We start from the raw sequence: 19,752 nt of genomic DNA on the forward strand, positions 1-19,752 counted from the left end.
AGTCACAATTGGCCTCATAGTGAAATCCCTGAGTTAGAAAGGACACATATCTTTGTAGGGACTGTCCAAAGTGAAATTAACAACTTCACCCTGCTCAAACGGATATTCAATGTGTGCTTTTTAAATTTGTTTACCCATCTACCAATATGTGCATATCAAATCAAATTGTATTTGTCACATGCGCCGAATACAACAGGTATTAGACCTTACCGAGAAATGCTTACTTACAAGCCCTTAACCAACAATGCAGTTCAATAAAATATTTAATTAAGTGAGGAAAAAAATGGAATCAATCAAAAAACAAAATAAATGGACATAACAATAACAAAGCTATATACAGAGGGTACCGGTACCGAGTCAATGTGCAGGGGTACTTCTTTGCGAGGCATTGGAAAACCTCAGTGGTCTTTGTGGTTGAATCTGTGTTTGAAATGCACTTCTCGACTTGAGGGACCTTACAAATAATTGTATGTGTGGGGTACAGATACGAAGTGGTAATACATTTTTTAAATGTTAAACACTATAATTGCACACGGAGTGAGTCCATACAATGTATTACTGGCCAAGCACATTTTACTCCTGAACTTATTTAGGCTTGCCATAACAAAGGGGTTGATTATTGACTCAAGACATTTCATATTTTCAATTGTAATTCATTTGTAAACATTTCTAAAAACATAATTCCACTTTCACAGTATGGGGCATTGTGTGTAGGCCAGTGACACAATAATCTCAATTTAATCAATTTTAAATTCAGGTTGTACACAACAAAATGTGGGGGAAAATCAAGGGGGTGTGAATACTTTCTGTAGACACTGTATCAAACTTTTTGTGAACTACTGAAAGATCCATTACTACCATGTTTTAATTACTGGTATTTAAATGGTAAACTGTCACACACACAAAAAGGGTGGGTGGGTGATACAAATACCCAGTCTCTTTAAAACAATTGGAGGCCCCTCACCAATGTTCCCTCTAAGCTGCGAGTGTGAAAGGGTACGCAGCTCCCCACAGACTGCCAAGCAGAATAAATATTAGCTCCCACAGAGAACCTCACTCAACTTTCTGTGATGTTTCCCCCCTTACTTAACACTATCAACGTTTCCCTTTACTCTGGGAGTTGTGATTGAATCAACGCATTATTAGCCACTTTCAATGCAACGTACCAAAACAAAACAAACTGTGCAAGAGATTTTGTTGTAAACGTGAGATTATATTGAGATGCAAGTCTACACAGACAAGTGAAGCATAACCAATCAGCGCTGCAGTAGGCCTATTTGTAATTAGACCATTGCCATATATGGAGCTGTGCCATTGACTTTGAACTGGACTGTGTTTTCAGCATGAGCGGTTTCCTGAATAGATGCGCTTGTTTTGATACCAAAGCGAGAGCTGCATGTAGCCATCTGTGCATGTTTGTTAGTGAGTTATTAGCCCAGTTATAGATCATTTGTAGTCAACAATGGGGGAGTGATTGCTTCTTACAAGAGCACAAAACGTGTATATTTCTAGACATCTTTGAAAAGCGAGTTGAATAAAGAGCAGTAGGCAGTCGCAGTAGCATACTTTGTCTGATTCTTTGTAATAATGGTCTGGGAATAATGCATATAAAGTTTTTTGTTGTTGCATCAAACACAACATTTTCAATCACCTCCTTTTCTAAAGGACAAGTGGATAAACAGGTTAATGTCAAGCCCTGCATGTTGTGTCATGGAATGTAGGCCTACATTGAACACCACACATTGGCTGCTACTGTAGGCTGAATGATAGAACAGCTATTTCCGTGTCAAAATGTTATGAACACATTTTCTCTATTGTGTTTGATGGTTGGTCACTCTGGTAGGTCTGCATTATGATCAAATAGCCACAGTAGCCTACTTGACCACTGTCTGAAACTGTAACTTAAAGCAGGTACAGCCTCAGTGTTCACAGTAAACGTGCACTGGAAGTTGCACAACATTTCCCCAATGTTCAAGTTTGCAGTCAGTAGACCTGAAATTTGATCAGTGCCAAAATAAATTTGAGGGAACATTGCCCCTCACCCTTCGATGTTGTGATGCAAAAATATTGGCAAAATGTATTGCTCATCGAATAAAAAACGTCTGTCCCGACATTGTTCATCACTATAAAACTGAATCCTTAAACACAACCGAGACAACTACTAGAAATAATGGAAAACTATGAGAATGTAGGAAAACCAGGTATAATCTTTATAGCAGATTTTGAGAAAGCATTTGATATAGTGATGTACGTCTAGAATCTGTTAACCTCTCCGGGGTAGCCCCCCTTCTTCTCAATTTCCGTCTAAAAACATACCCTAATCTAACTGCCTGTAGCTCAGGCCCAGAAGCAAGGATATGCATATTCTTGGTATCATTTGAAAGGAAACACTCTGAATTTTGTGGAAATGTGAATTGAATGTAGGAGAATATAACACAATAGATCTGGAAAAGAAAATACAAGGAAATAAACATACGTTTTCAGTTTTTTTATTGTTGCTGCATCATCTTTCAAATGAATAAGAACAGCCAAACATACATATAGGATGCTGGGGATGATTTGAATGAAGAACATAAGATGGCAACAATAGCTGAGCAAAGTTTTAGACAGATAACTTCAAAAATGAGCGAGCTACATGACATTGAGCATGAAGTCACCCAGGTGTCCCACACAGATGTACCCAAGTACAGTGATACATTTTGAAGGAAAGAACTATATACAAAATACATAAATGCTATTCTAACACACACACCCCAAAAATATATAAAAAATATTTTAAAAATACAAATATATAGATTTTCTTTTTAAATAACAAGGGTAACTATTTACACATTTTCTACGTACAATATTGTGAAGACCCTCAGTCCTCTACACAATATTGTGATGCTGGTACCATGGCCAATAGCAGTCTCTTTCTGCTGTAAAGCAGAGGCTTACTGAACAGGTGGTGCAGGTGATGGGGCATTTCCTGTGACAAAGGGCACAACGACATCTCCCTACTGTGCCCTTTTTGCCCTGAGGCACATTCATGCCTGCAGAGATGGGCAGGTGAACACCACTGGTTGGAGCAGAAGGGACAGAGGTAGAGGGGACAGAAGGTGCTACAGTGGACTTGCTGTAACTAGCAAGCTCCTAGATGAGCAGCTCCCTGAAGGCTAGCTGTGAGATGGGGGGCTGTCCTCAGCTCTTGGCCATTTCCTTCTGGAGGATGAAGGCATTCACCACAGCAAAGTCAATGAAATGATAGAAAAATGTCTTGTACCATTTTATGGTCTTCTGGAGAACATTGTAGTATCCTATCAGTGCATCTGACAGGTCCACACCTCCCATGCCCTAGTTGTAGTCCTTCACAGCAGCTGGAATGGGGACATTTTTTGTGGTCCATGCCCCGCTACCGTCCTACACGCCTGACGACGTGATCACCACTGAAGGACTTGTGGATAGTTGTGCACATGACCACCTCTCTGGTATCCATCCACTTTACAAAGAGCAGGCCATCTTCACGGATCCATCACATGGTACCCCGCTCAGCCCACTTAGGCATGTCGTTCACCTTTGTTTTTGGAAAGCCCACTCTGTTGGTCTGAATGGTGCCACAAGCCCACACATCCAGCTTCCTCAGCTCTGTAAACAGGGTAGGGTTTGTGTAGAAGTTGTCCACAAACAGTTTGTAGCCCTTCCCCAGCAGTTGAAAATCCAATAGCTCCATAACGGAATCATAACTCAGTCCATTACCGGTAGCAAAACTGTTTTTCCCCTCATAAACAAAAAACATTGCAAGTGTAGGCACACACAATCTTCTAAAACAAACAGTTTGTAGCCCCATTTGGTTGGTTTGTTACGCATGTATTGTTTGATGCTGATTCTGGCCTTTGAGGCTACCATCCTCTCATCGATGGACAGGTTCTGGGCAGGCTGAAAATAGGTCTTGCAGGCCTCAACGATGCTGGGGTAGAGAGGTTTGATTTTGCAGAGCCTATCAAACCTTCCTGTGCCTCTCTTCTTGTTATTCTCCCCATCAACTTCTGGGTCACTGATGTGAAGCGCCCGTGAGATAGAAGACATGACAGTGGTGGGGAAAGGCAGTTGATAGAGAGCTGACGTTTACCAGTAGTCCCTCAGAGTTTTCAACTTCACCAGCCCCATGTAAATGACCAGTGAAAGAAAGCAGAAAAGGTCTGACATGGAAATGGGCTTCCATGCCTCTTTCTTTCCTGCCTGCTTCTTAGCCCCGTACTTATTGGTGTTCGACACCAGGGAATCAACAACTGACGAGGTGAAAAACTGTTGAAAAAGTTGAAGGAGGCTGTACTTTGCAGTCACGTCTAGGTGAGGTCCTGGCTGCCTTTTTGGTCGAAAAACTGGTGGAATTGGTTCCACATCATCTTCCAACACAAAGTGCCAATGACCCTCTGGCCCTCTGTCTGCAGGTTTCTGTCTTCCCCACCTCCCCTTCTTTGTCACTGACTTCAAACCTCTAGATGGCAGGGTAGGTGTGGAGCCAGAGACAGCAGGAGTCCGACTGGTTGAACAAGCTTCAGAGGGGGATGGACAACTAGACATTGGTGGCGCATAATCAGAATCACTGCCACTGTTGGGGAAAAAAAGAGTTTCAGTAAGAATACTTTCACGTATGAGCCCTGTATTAACACGTAAAATAAACAGATGTATTATAGAGTACAGGGAACATAATCACTATGGTGAAGTGCTGTTTCATTCCATGTTTATATAAAATTAATTTGAAAATATATATCACACACACACAATGTATAGCCAATGTGTACCTTAAAAATATCATCAATAATGGAGTGTATATAATGCAAATAAAATAAAATTAAAAATAAAAAAATCTCAAATGAATAATATTTTACATTAATTTCAAATAACGACATTGGCATGAGAAGATTTTACCAGTCCATCATGGCATCCTCTCCGTACAGAATCATGTCTTCTGCCTGAGAGTCAAAACTTGCCTCGCTGAAAGATTCATCTTCCTGAAGCAACTCGGTCTTGCTTTCTCTGTCAATTTCTTCTATAATTTGGGTTACATCTGTATATCTAGACTTTGTTTTAGCCTTTCCTGATTTATTCGCCATAATTTAAATATATAAAATTGCTGAAAATGCTCCTCACTATGTACTGCTATGCGTAACACTCGTGGCTCCGTCAAGTAGGATTTGCAATGGCGATTGAACCTCTTTTACGCCAGAGTTTACGACAAAGGCTGGTCTTCAAACGTATAACCATTTCATATTGCCGTTTACCTCAGCTCATTGGCTATCTTCCAAGCTAGATTTCAAGATGATCAGTGGTCATTTGGCCAAAATAGTCAATCAACGATAGACAGCTCCTACCATTGGTGCGCAATGTCATTGATTGGTGTCTTCAAATCAGGTTTGTTTCGGTCAATACATCCCGGGAAAAGAGCCATCAAGTGTGACTGTGTTACTAACAAACAGGATTGCAATGAAACCAACCATGACTGGATAAACGTGTGTTTAGTGTGTGTATTTACCATGAATGTTTCGTCCAAAGTTGAATGAGACGGAAATCACGACGCAAGTGGTTTACAAATGTTTTGTGTTAGTTTTGTTCATAAAATATTTTTTATAGCCTAACATTCACTGTGGAGTTATGACAATTGGCATTGCCACCAAAGTAATATTTTCAAAGGTAAGCAATTTATTTGTTTTTTTCTGACTTTTGTGACGCTAATGCTTGGTTGGAATATGCTAGTAATACTTTTGTTAGCTGGGGGCTCTCCTCAGATAATTGCATGGTTTGCTTCGATGTAAAGCCTTTTTGAAATGTGACACAGCGGCTGGATTAATAAAATTTTAAGCTTTTAAATGATGCAAGACATGTATTTACAAGAATATTTAATATTACGAATGGTGTATTTAGAATTTTAGCGCTCTGCAATTTCACTGGCTGTTGGCCAGGTGGGACGCGTCCCACTGGTGCCAGAGGTTAATAAGTGGCTGGATTTTTTTCACCTTTGGAGAATCTCTCATAAAATGGGTAAAAGTCATGTACAACAATCGCTTATGTAAAACAATAAATAACGGTTACGTCGCTGAGAACTTTGAATTGTCAAGAAGCGTAAAACAAGGTTGCCCTCTGACACCATACCTATTTATTATGGTCATTGAATTGTTAGCTTCAAAATCTAAATGATTAAGGGCCTACAAATGTAAAGGATTAGAGATAAAAGTATCAATTTACTCTTAATGCTTTGTCAATCTTCATCCTTGAAGGGCCTCAAAGAGGACCTGGATAATTTAATTAATGATAGAAAATATTTGAGGATTGAAGAAAGACCAGTCTTTGGAATATGGCACAGAGTACAAGGAATGGAATGTTCGCTAAGACTGGTACCCAGGTTCAATCTAAAACAATGCTGGAGTGAATGTATGTAGCTACACACCACAGAGGCAAAATAAGATGCAACAGAGGCATTTTATTAAAATCACAAAAAACATTCATAACCAAACAGTCTCGTGTGGAAAACAACTCTTGATAGAACATGTAGAAAAACTCACCAGTTTCTGACATTGCAAATGATCAAGTTGAATTAAAAAATATATATTTACAGACATTTTCCTCCTCCCTCAGCGCCATTCCACTCCACCGACTCTAACCCCCTCTCGCCTCCATTATCCTCACTCTCTGCCCAACACTTGTGTCATCTTCTCTCTCTCATCAGTTGAGCGTGAAACCAAATATTTTCAGAACATATACTGCTCTGCTGCCCCAAACTCAGTGCCAATGAAATTAAACTCCTCTTGACAAAGCCATCAGGGATTTCAGCCATTCAGCATTTCTCTGTCTCCCCATTGCCTTTTCCCTCTCTCCTCCTCTATTTGAGGTCGATGAAGCGAATGTCCATGATGAGCAGTGTGTGTCTGGGGAGGGGTCTGGGGGCGGGCGAGAGCACGGTCATCACCTGTGCCTGTGTGTCCACGTTAGTCACCACAATGAAGCCACACACTGGGCTCTCCAGCACACCCCTGCGCACCCCTCCAGCCCCCTCCTCCCCCTCATCGGCACAGCTTACGCTCAGCACATGGTGTGTGAGGTCACGACCGGGCGTCACAGGGACTAGCTTCAGCTGGGTGTCGTCCTGCGACATGCCAAGCGGCAGGCAAGAGTCCGGGATGGAAGGCGCTCCGATCTTGTAGATGCGCACATCAGAAAAGCGCACGTCGAAAGCGTGAGGGAAGAACAAGGCACTGCGAAAACCGTAGAAGTACTCCCGGATCTTCTCGTCCCGAGATTCACGCCGGCAGTCTTTGGAGCGCACCACGACCCCTCCGGATTTGGGTAGCAGCACAACTCGGACGAAGTGCGGTAGGTCCCGCTTCAACTCGTTGTAAAGCCTCTCCTGGTCCAGCACCAGAACCACATCCACCTGGAAGGCTGAGGCACAGTGGACCAGGGCCTGGTAGCCAGAACCCTTCACCCAGCCACAGGTGTTGATGATGCAGCCGCCCACACTGGCCTTCCTGTTTTCCTCACAGCGCTGGGAGAACACTTCGGCCAGACACGACGTCAACTAGGAGGGACAGTGGGAAACAAAGATGGAGAGAAATGGAGGGGGAGTGAGAGAAAGGTAGCAATGGGGAGGGAGGGGCTAGAGATTATACACCAGGTAAAATGTCAACCACAAAGTTATGGTTTAATAAACTCAGCAAAAAAAGAAACTGTTTATTTTCAGCAAACTTAATGTGTAAATATTTGTATGAACATAAGATTCAACAACTGAGACAAGCTGAACAAGTTCCACAGACATGTGACTAGCAGAAACTGAATAATGTGTCCCTGAACAAAGAGGAAGGGTCAAAATCAAAAGTAACAGTCAGTATCTGGTGTGGCCACCAGCTGCATTAAGTACTGCAGTGCATCTCCTCCTCATGGACTGCACAAGATTTGCCAGTTCTTGCTGTGAGCTGTTACCCCACTCTTCCACCAAGGCACCTGCAAGTTCCATACATTTCTGGAGGGAATGGCCCTAGCACTCACCCTCCAATCTAACAGGTCTCAGATGTGCTCAATGGGATTGAGATCTGGGCTCTTGGCTGGCCATGGCAGAACACTGACATTACTGTCTTGCAGGAAATCACGCACAGAACGAGCAGTATGGCTGGTGGCATTGTCATGCTGGAGGGTCATGTCAGAATGATGAAGTTATTTGGATTTTTACGAATTATCTTTGAAAGACAGAGTCCTGAAAAAGGGACGTTTATTTTTTTGCTGAGTTTATAACCTCTATGGTTAAGGGTATTAGGTTATCTGTCTCATCTTTCACCTTGTTGTAGAGTTTGATGTTGGTTCCTGGAGTGGTGGAACCAAAGTGGTAGACCAGCGGCGCCTGTACGGAGTACCCCTCCTCCACGTCAGCCGGACGCTCAATACACAGTGCTGACATTGTGCCCGGGACTGACACCTGAAGGGAATGTATCATGGTCATCAACATTACTAACCTTAGACACTGCCAGTCAATACAATCACTATATGTAATTGTCCTTATTAGCATAATGGCAGTGATAGTAGAGGCAACAGTAGCAATATATTGTATCTACACCACCATCCACAAACACAAAAGATTAATCTGCCTATATACTATTCTCTGTGCATAGTCATTGGTGCTGATGTAGTTGCTTGGTTGATCTCACCCCACTCTGGCCCACATCCAGCTCCACCAGTGTGGGCCTCCTGCCCAGCCTGACAGCGTAGTTCAGCAACAGCCTACACAGCATCGACTTCCCCACATCTGTAGGCCCCACCACCATTACCTGGGGCACAACGTTGAAGCAACTTTTACACAAGAGAGCGTACAGTGTGTCTCTGACCAAGGTCCACTTCTCACACACACTAACCCAAGTCCACTTCTCACACACACAAACACTGACCTAAGTCCACTTCACTCAGACAAAAATACACACACACACAGATGAACACTGACCCGTGGTCCCCTCTCGTTGTCTCTCTCCGCCTGTCGTCTCATCTGTTCCAGTGCAGTGTGTGTGTTCAGGTAGAGCAGCATGGGTGTGTCCTTTGATTTGTACGCCACCTGGGAGAGAAAGATTTACACATTTCTGCATATGTCACTCCTAGCAGTTACAGATAACAATAACAGATGCTTCAGCCAAACACATATCCCTCTCATCCATCTGTTACTCCTCTACAGCCTCTCACCTCTGTCTTCCCCGAGAGAGAAACACTACAGCCCTGCCAGGTGAACACAGCAATCTTGGAACCTGGTCCAAACGTGTACTTCTTGTTGCGGTTGAGCTCAGAGCCAAAGACCTCCGCCAATCCTGTGAGCAGCTCCAGATGCACCTTCTCCCCGGCCTCCACCTCGAACCGCAGCTCAGTCTCCTTCTCCAGGTCAAACCTCGCGCCACCAGCGCCAGCCCCCACTCCCTCCTCACCAGTGTTCTCTGGGCCCTCAGTCACCATGGCTGTACAGAGACAAAGGTCAGATTTAGCCTGAACAACATTTAATACCTCACCGACATGTCTGTTTCATCTCTGCCATGTAATAAACTCACTCTGGACAGGATTTATGTGACTGATTATTAGATGCTGCGATGTTAGATTTCATTGGTGGTCTCTCATAAGTCACGACACAGGATATGAACATCCCTGGAATGACCTTTGATAGGACAAGCATAGGGCAGAGTGCTTTATTTACAAAAACACTACATGACCAGTTGTATGTGGACACCTGCTTGTCAAACATCTCATTCCAAAATCATGGGCATTAATAAGGAGTTGGTCCCCCCTTTGTTGCTACAACAGCCTCCCCTCTTCTGAGAAGGCTCTCCACTAGATGTTGGAACATTGCTGTGGGGACTTGCTTCCATTCACCCACAAAAGCATTAGTGAGGTCAGGCACTGAGGTTGGGCGATTAGGTCTGGCTCGTAGTCGCCGTTCCAATTCATCCCAAAGGTGTTTGATGGGGTTGAGGTCGGGGCTCTGTGCAGGCCAGTCAAGTTCTTCCACAACGACCTCTACATTCCATTTCTGTATGGACCTCACTTTGTGCATGGGGACATTGTCATGCTGAAGAAAGGGCCTTTCACAAACTGTAGCCACAAAGTTGTATGCACAGAATCATCTGGAATGTATGCTTTGTACAGCATTGTATGCTGTAGCGTTAACATTTATCTTCACTGGAACTAAGGGGCCCGAACCATGAAAAACAGCCCCAGATCATTATTCCTCCTCCACCAAAATTTACAGTTAGCATAAGCATTCGGGCAGGTAGCGTTCACCTGGCATCCACCAAACCCAGAATCGTCCGTTGACTGCCAGATGGTGAAGCGTGATTCATCCCTCCAGAGAACACGTTTCCACTGCTCCAGAGTCCAATGGCGGCGAGCTTTACACCACTCCAGCCGAAGCTATGCATTGTGATCTTAGGCTTGGGTGCGGCTGCTCGGCCATGAAAAACCCATTTCATGATGCTCCCGATTAACAATTATTGTGCTGACGTTGCTTCCAAAGGCAGTTTGTTACTTGGTAGTGAGTGTTGCAACTGAGGATTTGTACGTGCTACACACGTCTCCCGTTCTGTGAGCTTGTGTGGCCTACCACTTCGCGGCTGAGCCGTTATTGCTCTTAAACATTTCCACTTCAAATTAACAGCGCTTACAGTTGACCAGGGCAGCTCTCACAGGGCAGAAATTTGACTGACTTGTTGGAAAGTTGGCATCCTATGATCGTGCCATGTTGAATGTCACAGAGCTCTTCCTTAAGGACATTCTACTGCCTGTTTTCCCAAGGAGATTGCATGGCTGTGTTCTCGATTTTATACACCTGTCAGCGAAGGGTGTGGCTGAAATAGCCGAATCCACTCATTTGAAGGGGTGTCCACATACTTCTATATATAATGTAGAAGGCTCTGGTATAGGCCATGGCTGGAGGGCACTGTGCCAATCCAATCATTATTCAGCACTTACCATACATGTTGAGAAGCTACAAATGCGTTGATCAAGAGGGCTGTTTCTTTCTACCTTTTTATAGTAACTTGAAAAGGCTAACGTTAGGTACAAACTCACATATCATGCGAAAAGTAAACAATACTATAGTGCTCAGAGCTAGATAAATGCAGTTCAATTAGCTAGCTAATGTTAGCGTGTAGGCTAGCTATCTGACAATGCCTGGTTAGAATGGTACCGGCGATAACCTGCTGAATACTAATAGCTATTTAGATATTTGTTTGTGACCGCCTTACTACATTTGTTACTTACTTAGAAATAGGTACGTTTATAGTTTGTCCTAAGTCTTCAAACTTTCCACCACGACAGACGAGTGACACTAGTCGCACAAATATGACGTCATGTTTTTAAAGAACCAATTGGCGTTTGCAATTGCGTAGTTAAATCATAAAATTGAAAATATTGGTTAAAATTTCAACAAAGTATGGAATCAGGTTGATTTAAAATGTAGAACATTTATTTTTGACAGGCACAAAACTTTATGCACATATTCCATACTTTTCTAAACAAAGAATGAGACAGAAGAGTATAGAAACATACATGTTATTCTCCATAGAAAAAATATTAAAACACATGAGACTAAACATAGGAAATTGACCAGTGAATACTCAGCAACAAATATATTGTTATCCAGTGTTTCCCAAACGGTTAAAGAGTAAACCCCCAGTGTAAACAAGCCAACTCAATGCGTGAGTATCAAGCCACTTTGTCAGTGTGGTCATTATTATGGACAGATTATTTTTTAAGGTGATACTCAGGGAATACACTGACAGTATACTGAAAATATTTTGTGAACCACCACTGTACAGTAACCTAATAGAGGGAATGTGTTGCACTTCAGATAGATACCACTAGATGTCACCATGTATCCAGGCCAGAGGAGCTTGACGCTTGGGTCATCAGAGGACAGACTGGGGAGCAACCCCGTTGGTCAGTCCCCATCATTCTGCGTCCAGTTTCCAAAACCTAGAGGAACAGCTGGAAACAACAAGAATAAATAAAGTAGAAACTAAGATTGTTTACAAAAAAAAATATTTGGGAAAGGTGGTTATTATCATAATAGTTGAGTTATGTAAAGCCATCTATCAGTAGGCCATCATTGTAAATAAGAATTTGTTCTTAACTGACTTGCCTAGTTAAATAAAGGTTGAATAATAAAAAAATCAGGGCAGTCCAAAATACAGACCTTCACTGGGTCTCTTAATTTTTCAGTGCCTCCTCCAGGGCTGCAACCACAATGGCAGGCTCAGGGAACTTCAGCCTGGCAGGTGGGCCTAGCTTTATGCCTGTCCAGAGGCACACCTCTACAGGAAGGAAATAATGCTTAGTACAAAATAAAAGGACAACTTCTGGTTGCCTCTGTGTCATGCCAAAGCTAAACAATATGCTCTGTATTCCCGGACACCTAATCTGTATTTTAAATTACAATTCTGTGTCCAGGAAACAGGCCCCATGAGAGTAGAATTGTTCATAACATGACCTGGAGGAACACACCTTTCCCTCCCTCCACAAGTGTGACCTCCAGGCTTTTCTTGCGGGGTTTCTGGGGGTTCAGAACCACGATGAGGTCTGGGCGGGCAGCCAGGAGGGCATCTCGCACCCCCTCAGCACACCGTCTGTACACGTATCAGCTCTTACTGCAGAATGACAGTTGCAACTCACTATTACAAGTTTTTATTTTCAGAGGCAATTTGTCTAAGACTTCTAAGTGGTCTGTTCCTTTCCTGTATATTGAGATTATCCAGATTGTACCGATAGAAGATAGGCAATTGTTTGGTGATGGGAATAAGGTTATGTGAATATGGAACTCTGACTCAATGCATTTACCTAAATTGATGTGTGTGTGTGTGTGTGTGTGAGAATATTCTTTAGGGGGTGCCTGTGGATATTCCAGTACTCACCAGTGTTCAATGACCACCCTCTGGCCCTCTGTAGCAGTCTCCGTTTCCCCCTCCTCTCTTTTACCCCGCTTTCGCTCGATGACTAAAGTCTCCTCCTCAGTCTCTGCCTTGTTGTTTGCCTTGCGCTTCGATCCTCTACCTGTCCAGAACAAATATATGGTTAGTACTTTCATAAAATAATCACGGCACATCGATCATTAGGCTACTTCCTTACTACTGGTTATGAGGGAAATACTCAAATGGAAAAGCTGTCCCCCGACCTGTTTTAAAACGAGCCGCCATTGTTGATATTGATTCAGCTTGCGTAACATCAAACTTCGGCGCGCATGTGGCGCTTCTTTTGTAATGGACTATTCCAAAATTCAATCGAAGGGGTTCAACATTTTGGCCGACAAAAACCCATTAATTGAAAGGGGCGATCAATTTAAGATTTTCAGCCAATAAATAACTATTTACAGTGCATTCAGAAAGTATTCAAAATTGTTCTACGTTACAGCCTTATTCTAAAATGCCCCTCATCAATCTATACACAATACCCCATAACGACAAAGCAGAAATATCGTATTTACATGAGTATTCAGGCCCTTTGCTATGAGACTCGAAATTGAGCTCAGGTGCATCCTGTCCACCTGTGGTAAATTCAATTGATTGGACATGATTTGGAAAGGCACACACCTGTCTATTTAAGGTCCCACAGTTGACAGTACATGTCAGAAAAAACAAAAAACAAGCCATGAGGGCAAAGGATTGTGTCGAGGCACAGATCTGGGGAAGGGTACCAAAAATGTCTGCAGCATTGAAGGTCCAAGAACACAGTGGACTCATCATTCTTAAATGTAAGACATTTGGAACAACCAAAACTCTTCCTAGAGCTGGCCGCCCGGCCAAACTGAGCAATCAGGGGAGAAGGGCCTTGGTCAGGGAGGTTTAATCAATTTTAGAATAAAGCTGTAATGTGGGAAAAGGGGTCTGAATGCACTGTAGGTGCCATCACACATGTAGGGCTTAACATAGCAGTGCTAGAGAGACTGACAGGACATGAATCAAATAAATAATACAAATGTAGGGGTATATCTGGGAGATACGATAACATCCTAAATACAGAAGTGATGGAAACGTTTGTCCTCTTTTTGCTAAATTTAGGGTTAACTTTAGTGTGTATGTGTATATAAACTGCTCAAAAAAATAAAGGGAACACTAAAATAAAACATCCTAGATCTGAATGAATGAAATATTCTTATTAAATACTTTTTTCTTTACATAGTTGAATGTGCTGACAACAAAATCACACAAATTATCAATGGAAATCAAATTTATCAACCCATGGAGGTTTGGATCAAAATTAAAGTGGAAAACCACACTACAGGCTGATCCAACTTTGATGTAATGTCCTTAAAACAAGTCAAAATGAGGCTCAGTAGTGTGTGTGGCCTTCACGTGCCTGTATGACCTCCCTACAACGCCTGGGCATGCTCCTGATGAGGTGGCGGATGGCTCCTGAGGGATCTACTCCAAGACCTGGACTAAAGCATCCGCCAACTCCTGGACAGTCTGTGGTGCAACGTGACATTGGTGGATGGAGCGAGACATGATGTCCCAGATGTGCTCAATTGGATTCAGGTCTGGGGAACGGGCGGGCCAGTCCATAGCATCAATGCCTTCCTCTTGCAGGAACTGCTGACACACTCCAGCCACATGAGGTCTAGCATTGTCTTGCATTAGGAGGAACCCAGGGCCAACCGCACCAGCATATGGTCTCACAAGGGGTCTGAGGATCTCATCTCGGTACCTAATGGCAGTCAGGCTACCTCTGGCGAGCACATGGAGGGCCCCCCCAAAGAAATGCCACCCCACACCTTTACTGACCCACCGCCAAACCGGTCATGCTGGAGGTTGTTGCAGGCAGCAGAACGTTCTCCACGGCGTCTCCAGACTGTCACGTGCTCAGTGTGAACCTGCTTTCATCTGTGAAGAGCACAGGGCGCCAGTGGCGAATTTGCCAATCTTGGTGTTCTCTGGCAAATGTCAAATGTCCTACACGGTGTTGGGCTGTAAGCACAACCCCCACCTGTGGACGTCGGGCCCTCATACCACCCTTATGGAGTCTGTTTCTGAACGTTTGAGCAGACACATGCACATTTGTGGCCTGCTGGAGGTCATTTTGCAGGGCTCTGGCAGTGCTCCTCCTGTTCCTCCTTGCACAAAGGTGGAGGTAGCGGTCCTGCTGCTGGGTTGTTGCCCTCCTACGGCCTCCTCCACGTCTCCTGATGTACTGGCCTGTCTCCTGGTAGCGCCTCCATGCTCTGGACACTACGCTGACAGACACAGCAAACCTTATTGCCACAGCTCGCATTGATGTGTCATCCTGGATGAGCTGCACTACCTGAGCCACTTGTGTGGGTTGTAGACTCCGTCTCATGCTACCACTAGAGTGAAAGCACCGCCAGCATTCAAAAGTGACCAAAACATCAGCCAGGAAGCATAGGAACTGAGAAGTGGTCTGTAGTCACCACCTGCAGAACCACTCCTTTATTGGGGGTGTCTTGCTAATTGCCTATAATTTCCACCTGTTGTCTATTCCATTTGCACAACAGCATGATGAAATGTATTGTCAATCAGTGTTGCTTCCTAAGTGGACAGTTTGATTTCACAGAAGTGTGTTTGACTTGGAGTTACATTGTGTTGTTTAAGTGTGGCTTGGGTGGCTTGTTTAAGTTAAAGAAACAATTTTAATTCTTCATCGACAAACATAAAAGCAGATGAAAAATGTTAACGTTATTGAATAATACAAACAATATTGTAAAAGTGTGACTGTGAGAGACACCATTAATGTAACCTTGTACCCAGGCCAGAGGAGCTTGACTCAGTCTCATCAGAGGAATTACTGGGGTGCAACCACATTGGTCAGTCCTCATCATTCTGCATCCAGCTGCTACAAACCCTTGCTGACTGGCTGCAACGAACAAGAGGGAGAATTCACTATTTTAGCAAATCATTTTAATGGGATATTTATTCCAATCAAATAAGTGGATTGCCTTAATTTAGTGTTTTTCTCTTGGTCTCACTGTTTACTCTCTTGAGTAGCCAAACCCTCTCAACCAGTCTGTTTATTTCAATGGATTCCTTTCTATTACAGTTTGGGTCAATCTGATTTGAATTTAGTCATTTGAATTGGACACGGAACGACAACCCCCTGAGCTTACACTGGTTGAATCAACCTTGTTTCCATGTCATTTTGTTAAACCACTGTTGAATAGACATCTGTGTCCAGTGGGAACTACTAAGATTGTGCCTATGCATACTTCCCTCAAATGTTTATTCAGTCTTCAGTGCCTTCTCCAGGGCAAGAACTTCAGGCTCAGGGAACTTCAGCTTGCGAGGTGGGTCTTTCTTTATTCCCGACCAGACATACCTCTGTAGGAAAGGGAATAATTAGACAACAGATGAGACCCTAGGAGAGAAAGACACTTCCCATAGAGGTGTATCCCTGGAAGACAGTACTCCCCTTTCTCCCCAGCATCACTTCAAAACTTTTACTCTGGGGATTCTGGGGGTTCAGAACCACAATGAGATCTGGGCGGGCAGCCAGGAGGGCAACTCTGACACCTTCGGCATTTACACCCGTAAACTCGTCAGATTTTACTGCAGAAAGACAATGGAAAAGTGAGGTTTTACTGTTGATGCTTTTCTGCAGCAAAGATGTAACTTATCCCTTTGCACTTTAAATTGTGTTAACTGGGTAAATGTTGTTAGATTACAATAAGCTATATGCATATGCCACATTATGCAATTTGACAGACTGGGTCCAAAGAATTAATATTTTGTCATCTTGTCACCCAAATACATTGGGTCTTGTACGTGTGGGTTCAGTTCCAGTTCCCACCAGTGTTGAATGACCACTCTCTGGCCCTCTGTGACAGTCTCCGGGTAGTCTTCCTCTTCTTCTTTTTTTTTTTTTTACCCCTCTTCCCCTCCACTGCCATGGTCTACTCTTCTGTCTCCACCTTGGCGCTCGCCTTACACGTTGAACCGCAACCTGTACAACAGCAGGCAGTGGTGTTAGCTAGATAGTAGTCTAGCAGTTAGAGCGGTGGACCAGTAACCGAAAGGACGCTGGTTCGAATACCAGAGCCGAGAAGGTGAAAAATCTGTCAACGTACCCCTAATTTGCTATAGGGGCGCCGTAATACTAAGGCTGACCCTGTAAAACAACAAATTTCAATGTACCTAGCCGGTGTATGGGACAATACATCATTACATGTATTTACATATTTTTTTATAGCTAGCTACAGGCGTTTGTGTTTTAAGTTAGCTAGCTAGCTACTGTAGAAGTTAGCAAGCTAACCTGTCCTTACATGTCATAATGTATTTCGGAGTTTTGTGTCTCTACTTTAGTGTCTAGCAAGTTATTTTGTAATTCGAAGACACTTACAGTATAACTCATTTCATCAGTGCGATTTCAAGAATGATCTAGATTTTAAAAGCTTTTGATGTTGTAGGGGTTACCTGCTTTTGCAAAGGACGTTACTGTGGATCTTGCGTAATGATCGAATTTCGGTACGTTTTGTGGGCATGGGAATGGGCTATTCCATTGCGGGGTTGTTCATTTTGATGGCAGACAAAACCATTCCCGAAAGTGGGGTTGTGAACTTCGGCTAAGATTCATGGAGGTGCTTCTGTCACCTAAAATAGAAGTTGGCTGACACATATGGTGGCACAAAAATGATATTGGATTTGGCAAATATTTTGAATATCTATAAAGGAATATAAGTGCACAGATTGGCAACACAGGGGAGAGGATCATGTCTGGGAAAAATATTGAGGAGTGGAGAGCATCCAAAACAAGAGAATAGAGGTAAGCCTACAGAAACATGATAGAGGGAACCAGATGGGTGTGTTCGTGTCGTCTTTCTGCTAAATTGAGAGTAAATATGAGATCACAGGAATAGCAGCCCAAATCCCAGAGCCAAACACGTTTCCATTCTTACTCAAACAAAGGCTGTCTCAGAGCGAGAGCGTCACTTCCATGAGTGCCAAAAAAGAAGGGACTCTCACAAAGAGCCGAGGCGAGGTGAGCGTGACTCATTTACAGTCACAGACCCACACTCTGTCACAGCCACACTTTCTTTCTATCTCTCTCAAACACACACAGGCTACTATTTCTTTCTCTCAAACACACACACACTCGGTGTTCTCCTCAGATCCCAGTCTGTCTTCGCCGTCTGGGGGTCTGTATTTTTAGCTCTGAGATGAGCCGGAGAGGGGCGTACAGAGCCTCAAACTGATGAACCCTCTTCTCTTTCTCCATCCTTCGATACCCTCTTGCCTCACAATGTGACGCAGGACGATGGAGCGAGCCCCTCCCACCGCCATCCTCCTTTTGAGTATAGGCCTAGGACACACACAAGACACAAAAGCATGCTGCCCACAGAAACGCAAAGAAAGCGGATCCAAAAGTTGTTCAATACCTAGGGACGGACACACACCACCATGCTATACATGTGGGTATGTGTGTGTATTCTCATTTGCATGCCTACGTACAGTTCATGTGTGCGTAAGATATGCCAGTGATTATGATCCAGAAATACACTGAAGATCTTCACACTTCCATCTCACCTCTTTTCTCTCTTCCTCCCTTTCGTCATCATAGACCTGCACTATCTGAACTGAGACTGACTGTGTTGTTATTGTATCTGGATTTGAATGTCATTTACATAGAGCCTCATCCTCTCTATCCAAAGACGTGGCAGCCAGTCACAGCATGTTCAGGCAGCCTCCTGTGGGGTGGAAAAACCTCAGAATTCCTCTGTCACTCACTCGCTTTCTTTCTTTCCACTTGGTGATCTGTCTGGAGAGAGGTCACTGACCTGACGGTTCACATTACCCTGCACTGATATAGTAAATAGGTGGAAGTGGTCACATGCGGATGTAATGGCTGGTCACCTGTGCTACAATAATGGATGTTGGTCACATTCTTTTTAGCAGTGGGTGTCCTGATACTGCACTTAGTACTTCGTACTCCCATATTTCAAAGAATAGGAGATACAAATGTAGATAGTGTGGTTACACGGCAGCAGATATATGGAGGGGTCAGGGCCTCACTGTGAGCCATACAGCTTACCAACAAAACCACCCAGTTGGAATTGAATGAATACATTTCAGCCTCTCTGAACCTCATAACTGCCCTCCTAAGCTCTCTGTATTTCTCTCTGGTCCCATTGACGTCATTGGGTGGCTGGGTTTGGGCTCGTTGAATAAGACACCCGTGTGAAGACACACGTCACCAAACAACGCCAACGACACGCCAACTCACAACAACAGACTCAGAGGGCCTAGCTGGGCAGCCAAGACGAACACTGCCATCTGGGAGAGAGAGTGAGCGAGCGAGAGACAGAGGGAGGGAGGAGGGGATAGAAAGAGGGAGCGAGCGAGAGAGAAGAATGTGACAAGGATGAAGGATGAAATAAAGGCAGATTGACTGATAGTTTTAAAATGATTCGCAGTACCATAAAAAGACTGACAACTAGACAAAAGAGCAGAAGAAGAAAGAGACATGAAAGAGAGAGAGAGCAACTGAATATGAGTAGGCGCTCTGCGGCACACACGCATCAAAGTCTATTGCCTGCTAATGGTCTCTCTATGTTCCTAGAGCAGAGTTAGTGCTAATGAGCTCCAAACAGACACCTGCAGAGTGCATGGACACATTATAAAAACATACAGATGATGCGATCATGACATATTATAACACTTCAATAAACATGTTATGAACCTGTGCTCTCCTTTGTGGAACGAGTGCAGGTATGGAAAGATTTGATAAGAAAGAAATGGAAAGTAATGAGAGAGG

At 43.6% G+C, this 19,752-nt stretch overlaps 1 protein-coding gene and 1 long non-coding RNA gene across 7 annotated transcripts; both read right to left on the reverse strand.

Annotated features, from left to right (window-relative positions):
- Window positions 1–6,440: 6,440 nt before the first annotated feature.
- LOC110488835 (polyribonucleotide 5'-hydroxyl-kinase Clp1) lies at window positions 6,441–11,358 on the reverse strand. Of its 2 annotated transcripts, none has more exons than XM_021561257.2 (6): window positions 11,260–11,358; window positions 9,199–9,464; window positions 8,966–9,073; window positions 8,676–8,795; window positions 8,309–8,446; window positions 6,441–7,555 (listed from the first exon to the last, which is right to left on the reverse strand). In XM_021561257.2, exons 2-6 carry the CDS (start codon window positions 9,460–9,462, stop codon window positions 6,860–6,862), a joined length of 1,326 nt encoding a protein of 441 aa, XP_021416932.1. In that variant the 5' UTR covers window positions 9,463–9,464; window positions 11,260–11,358; the 3' UTR covers window positions 6,441–6,859. The 2 variants fall into 2 exon arrangements, with proteins under 2 accessions (XP_021416932.1, XP_036798873.1); XM_036942978.1 differs by lacking the exon at window positions 11,260–11,358 and adding an exon at window positions 10,969–11,236.
- An 83-nt stretch (window positions 11,359–11,441) lies between these two features.
- Window positions 11,442–17,448, reverse strand: LOC110488836. Of its 5 annotated transcripts, none has more exons than XR_002468488.2 (7): window positions 17,415–17,433; window positions 16,792–16,944; window positions 15,752–16,550; window positions 12,909–13,047; window positions 12,502–12,644; window positions 12,194–12,311; window positions 11,442–11,985 (listed from the first exon to the last, which is right to left on the reverse strand). It is a non-coding gene; the product is annotated as an uncharacterized LOC110488836 (long non-coding RNA). The 5 variants fall into 5 exon arrangements; XR_002468489.2 differs by having other exon boundaries at window positions 15,752–16,322; window positions 17,415–17,429; XR_002468490.2 differs by lacking the exon at window positions 16,792–16,944 and having other exon boundaries at window positions 15,752–16,322; window positions 17,415–17,448.
- Window positions 17,449–19,752: the final 2,304 nt, after the last annotated feature.

The sequence above is a fragment of the Oncorhynchus mykiss genome, chromosome 14 (genome assembly GCF_013265735.2).
Source record: "Oncorhynchus mykiss isolate Arlee chromosome 14, USDA_OmykA_1.1, whole genome shotgun sequence".
Taxonomy (NCBI): Eukaryota; Metazoa; Chordata; class Actinopteri; order Salmoniformes; family Salmonidae; genus Oncorhynchus; species Oncorhynchus mykiss.

What these genes read in the sequence shown, in the direction of transcription:
- LOC110488835 (XM_036942978.1), bottom strand. An exon ending in CTCTCTCGGGGAAGACAGAG is followed by an intron (nt 9,074 to 9,198) that starts GTGAGAGGCTGT and finishes TTTCTCTCCCAG; the next exon opens with GTGGCGTACAAATCAAAGGA. An exon ending in ACAACGAGAGGGGACCACGG is followed by an intron (nt 8,796 to 8,965) that starts GTCAGTGTTCAT and finishes GTTGTGCCCCAG; the next exon opens with GTAATGGTGGTGGGGCCTAC.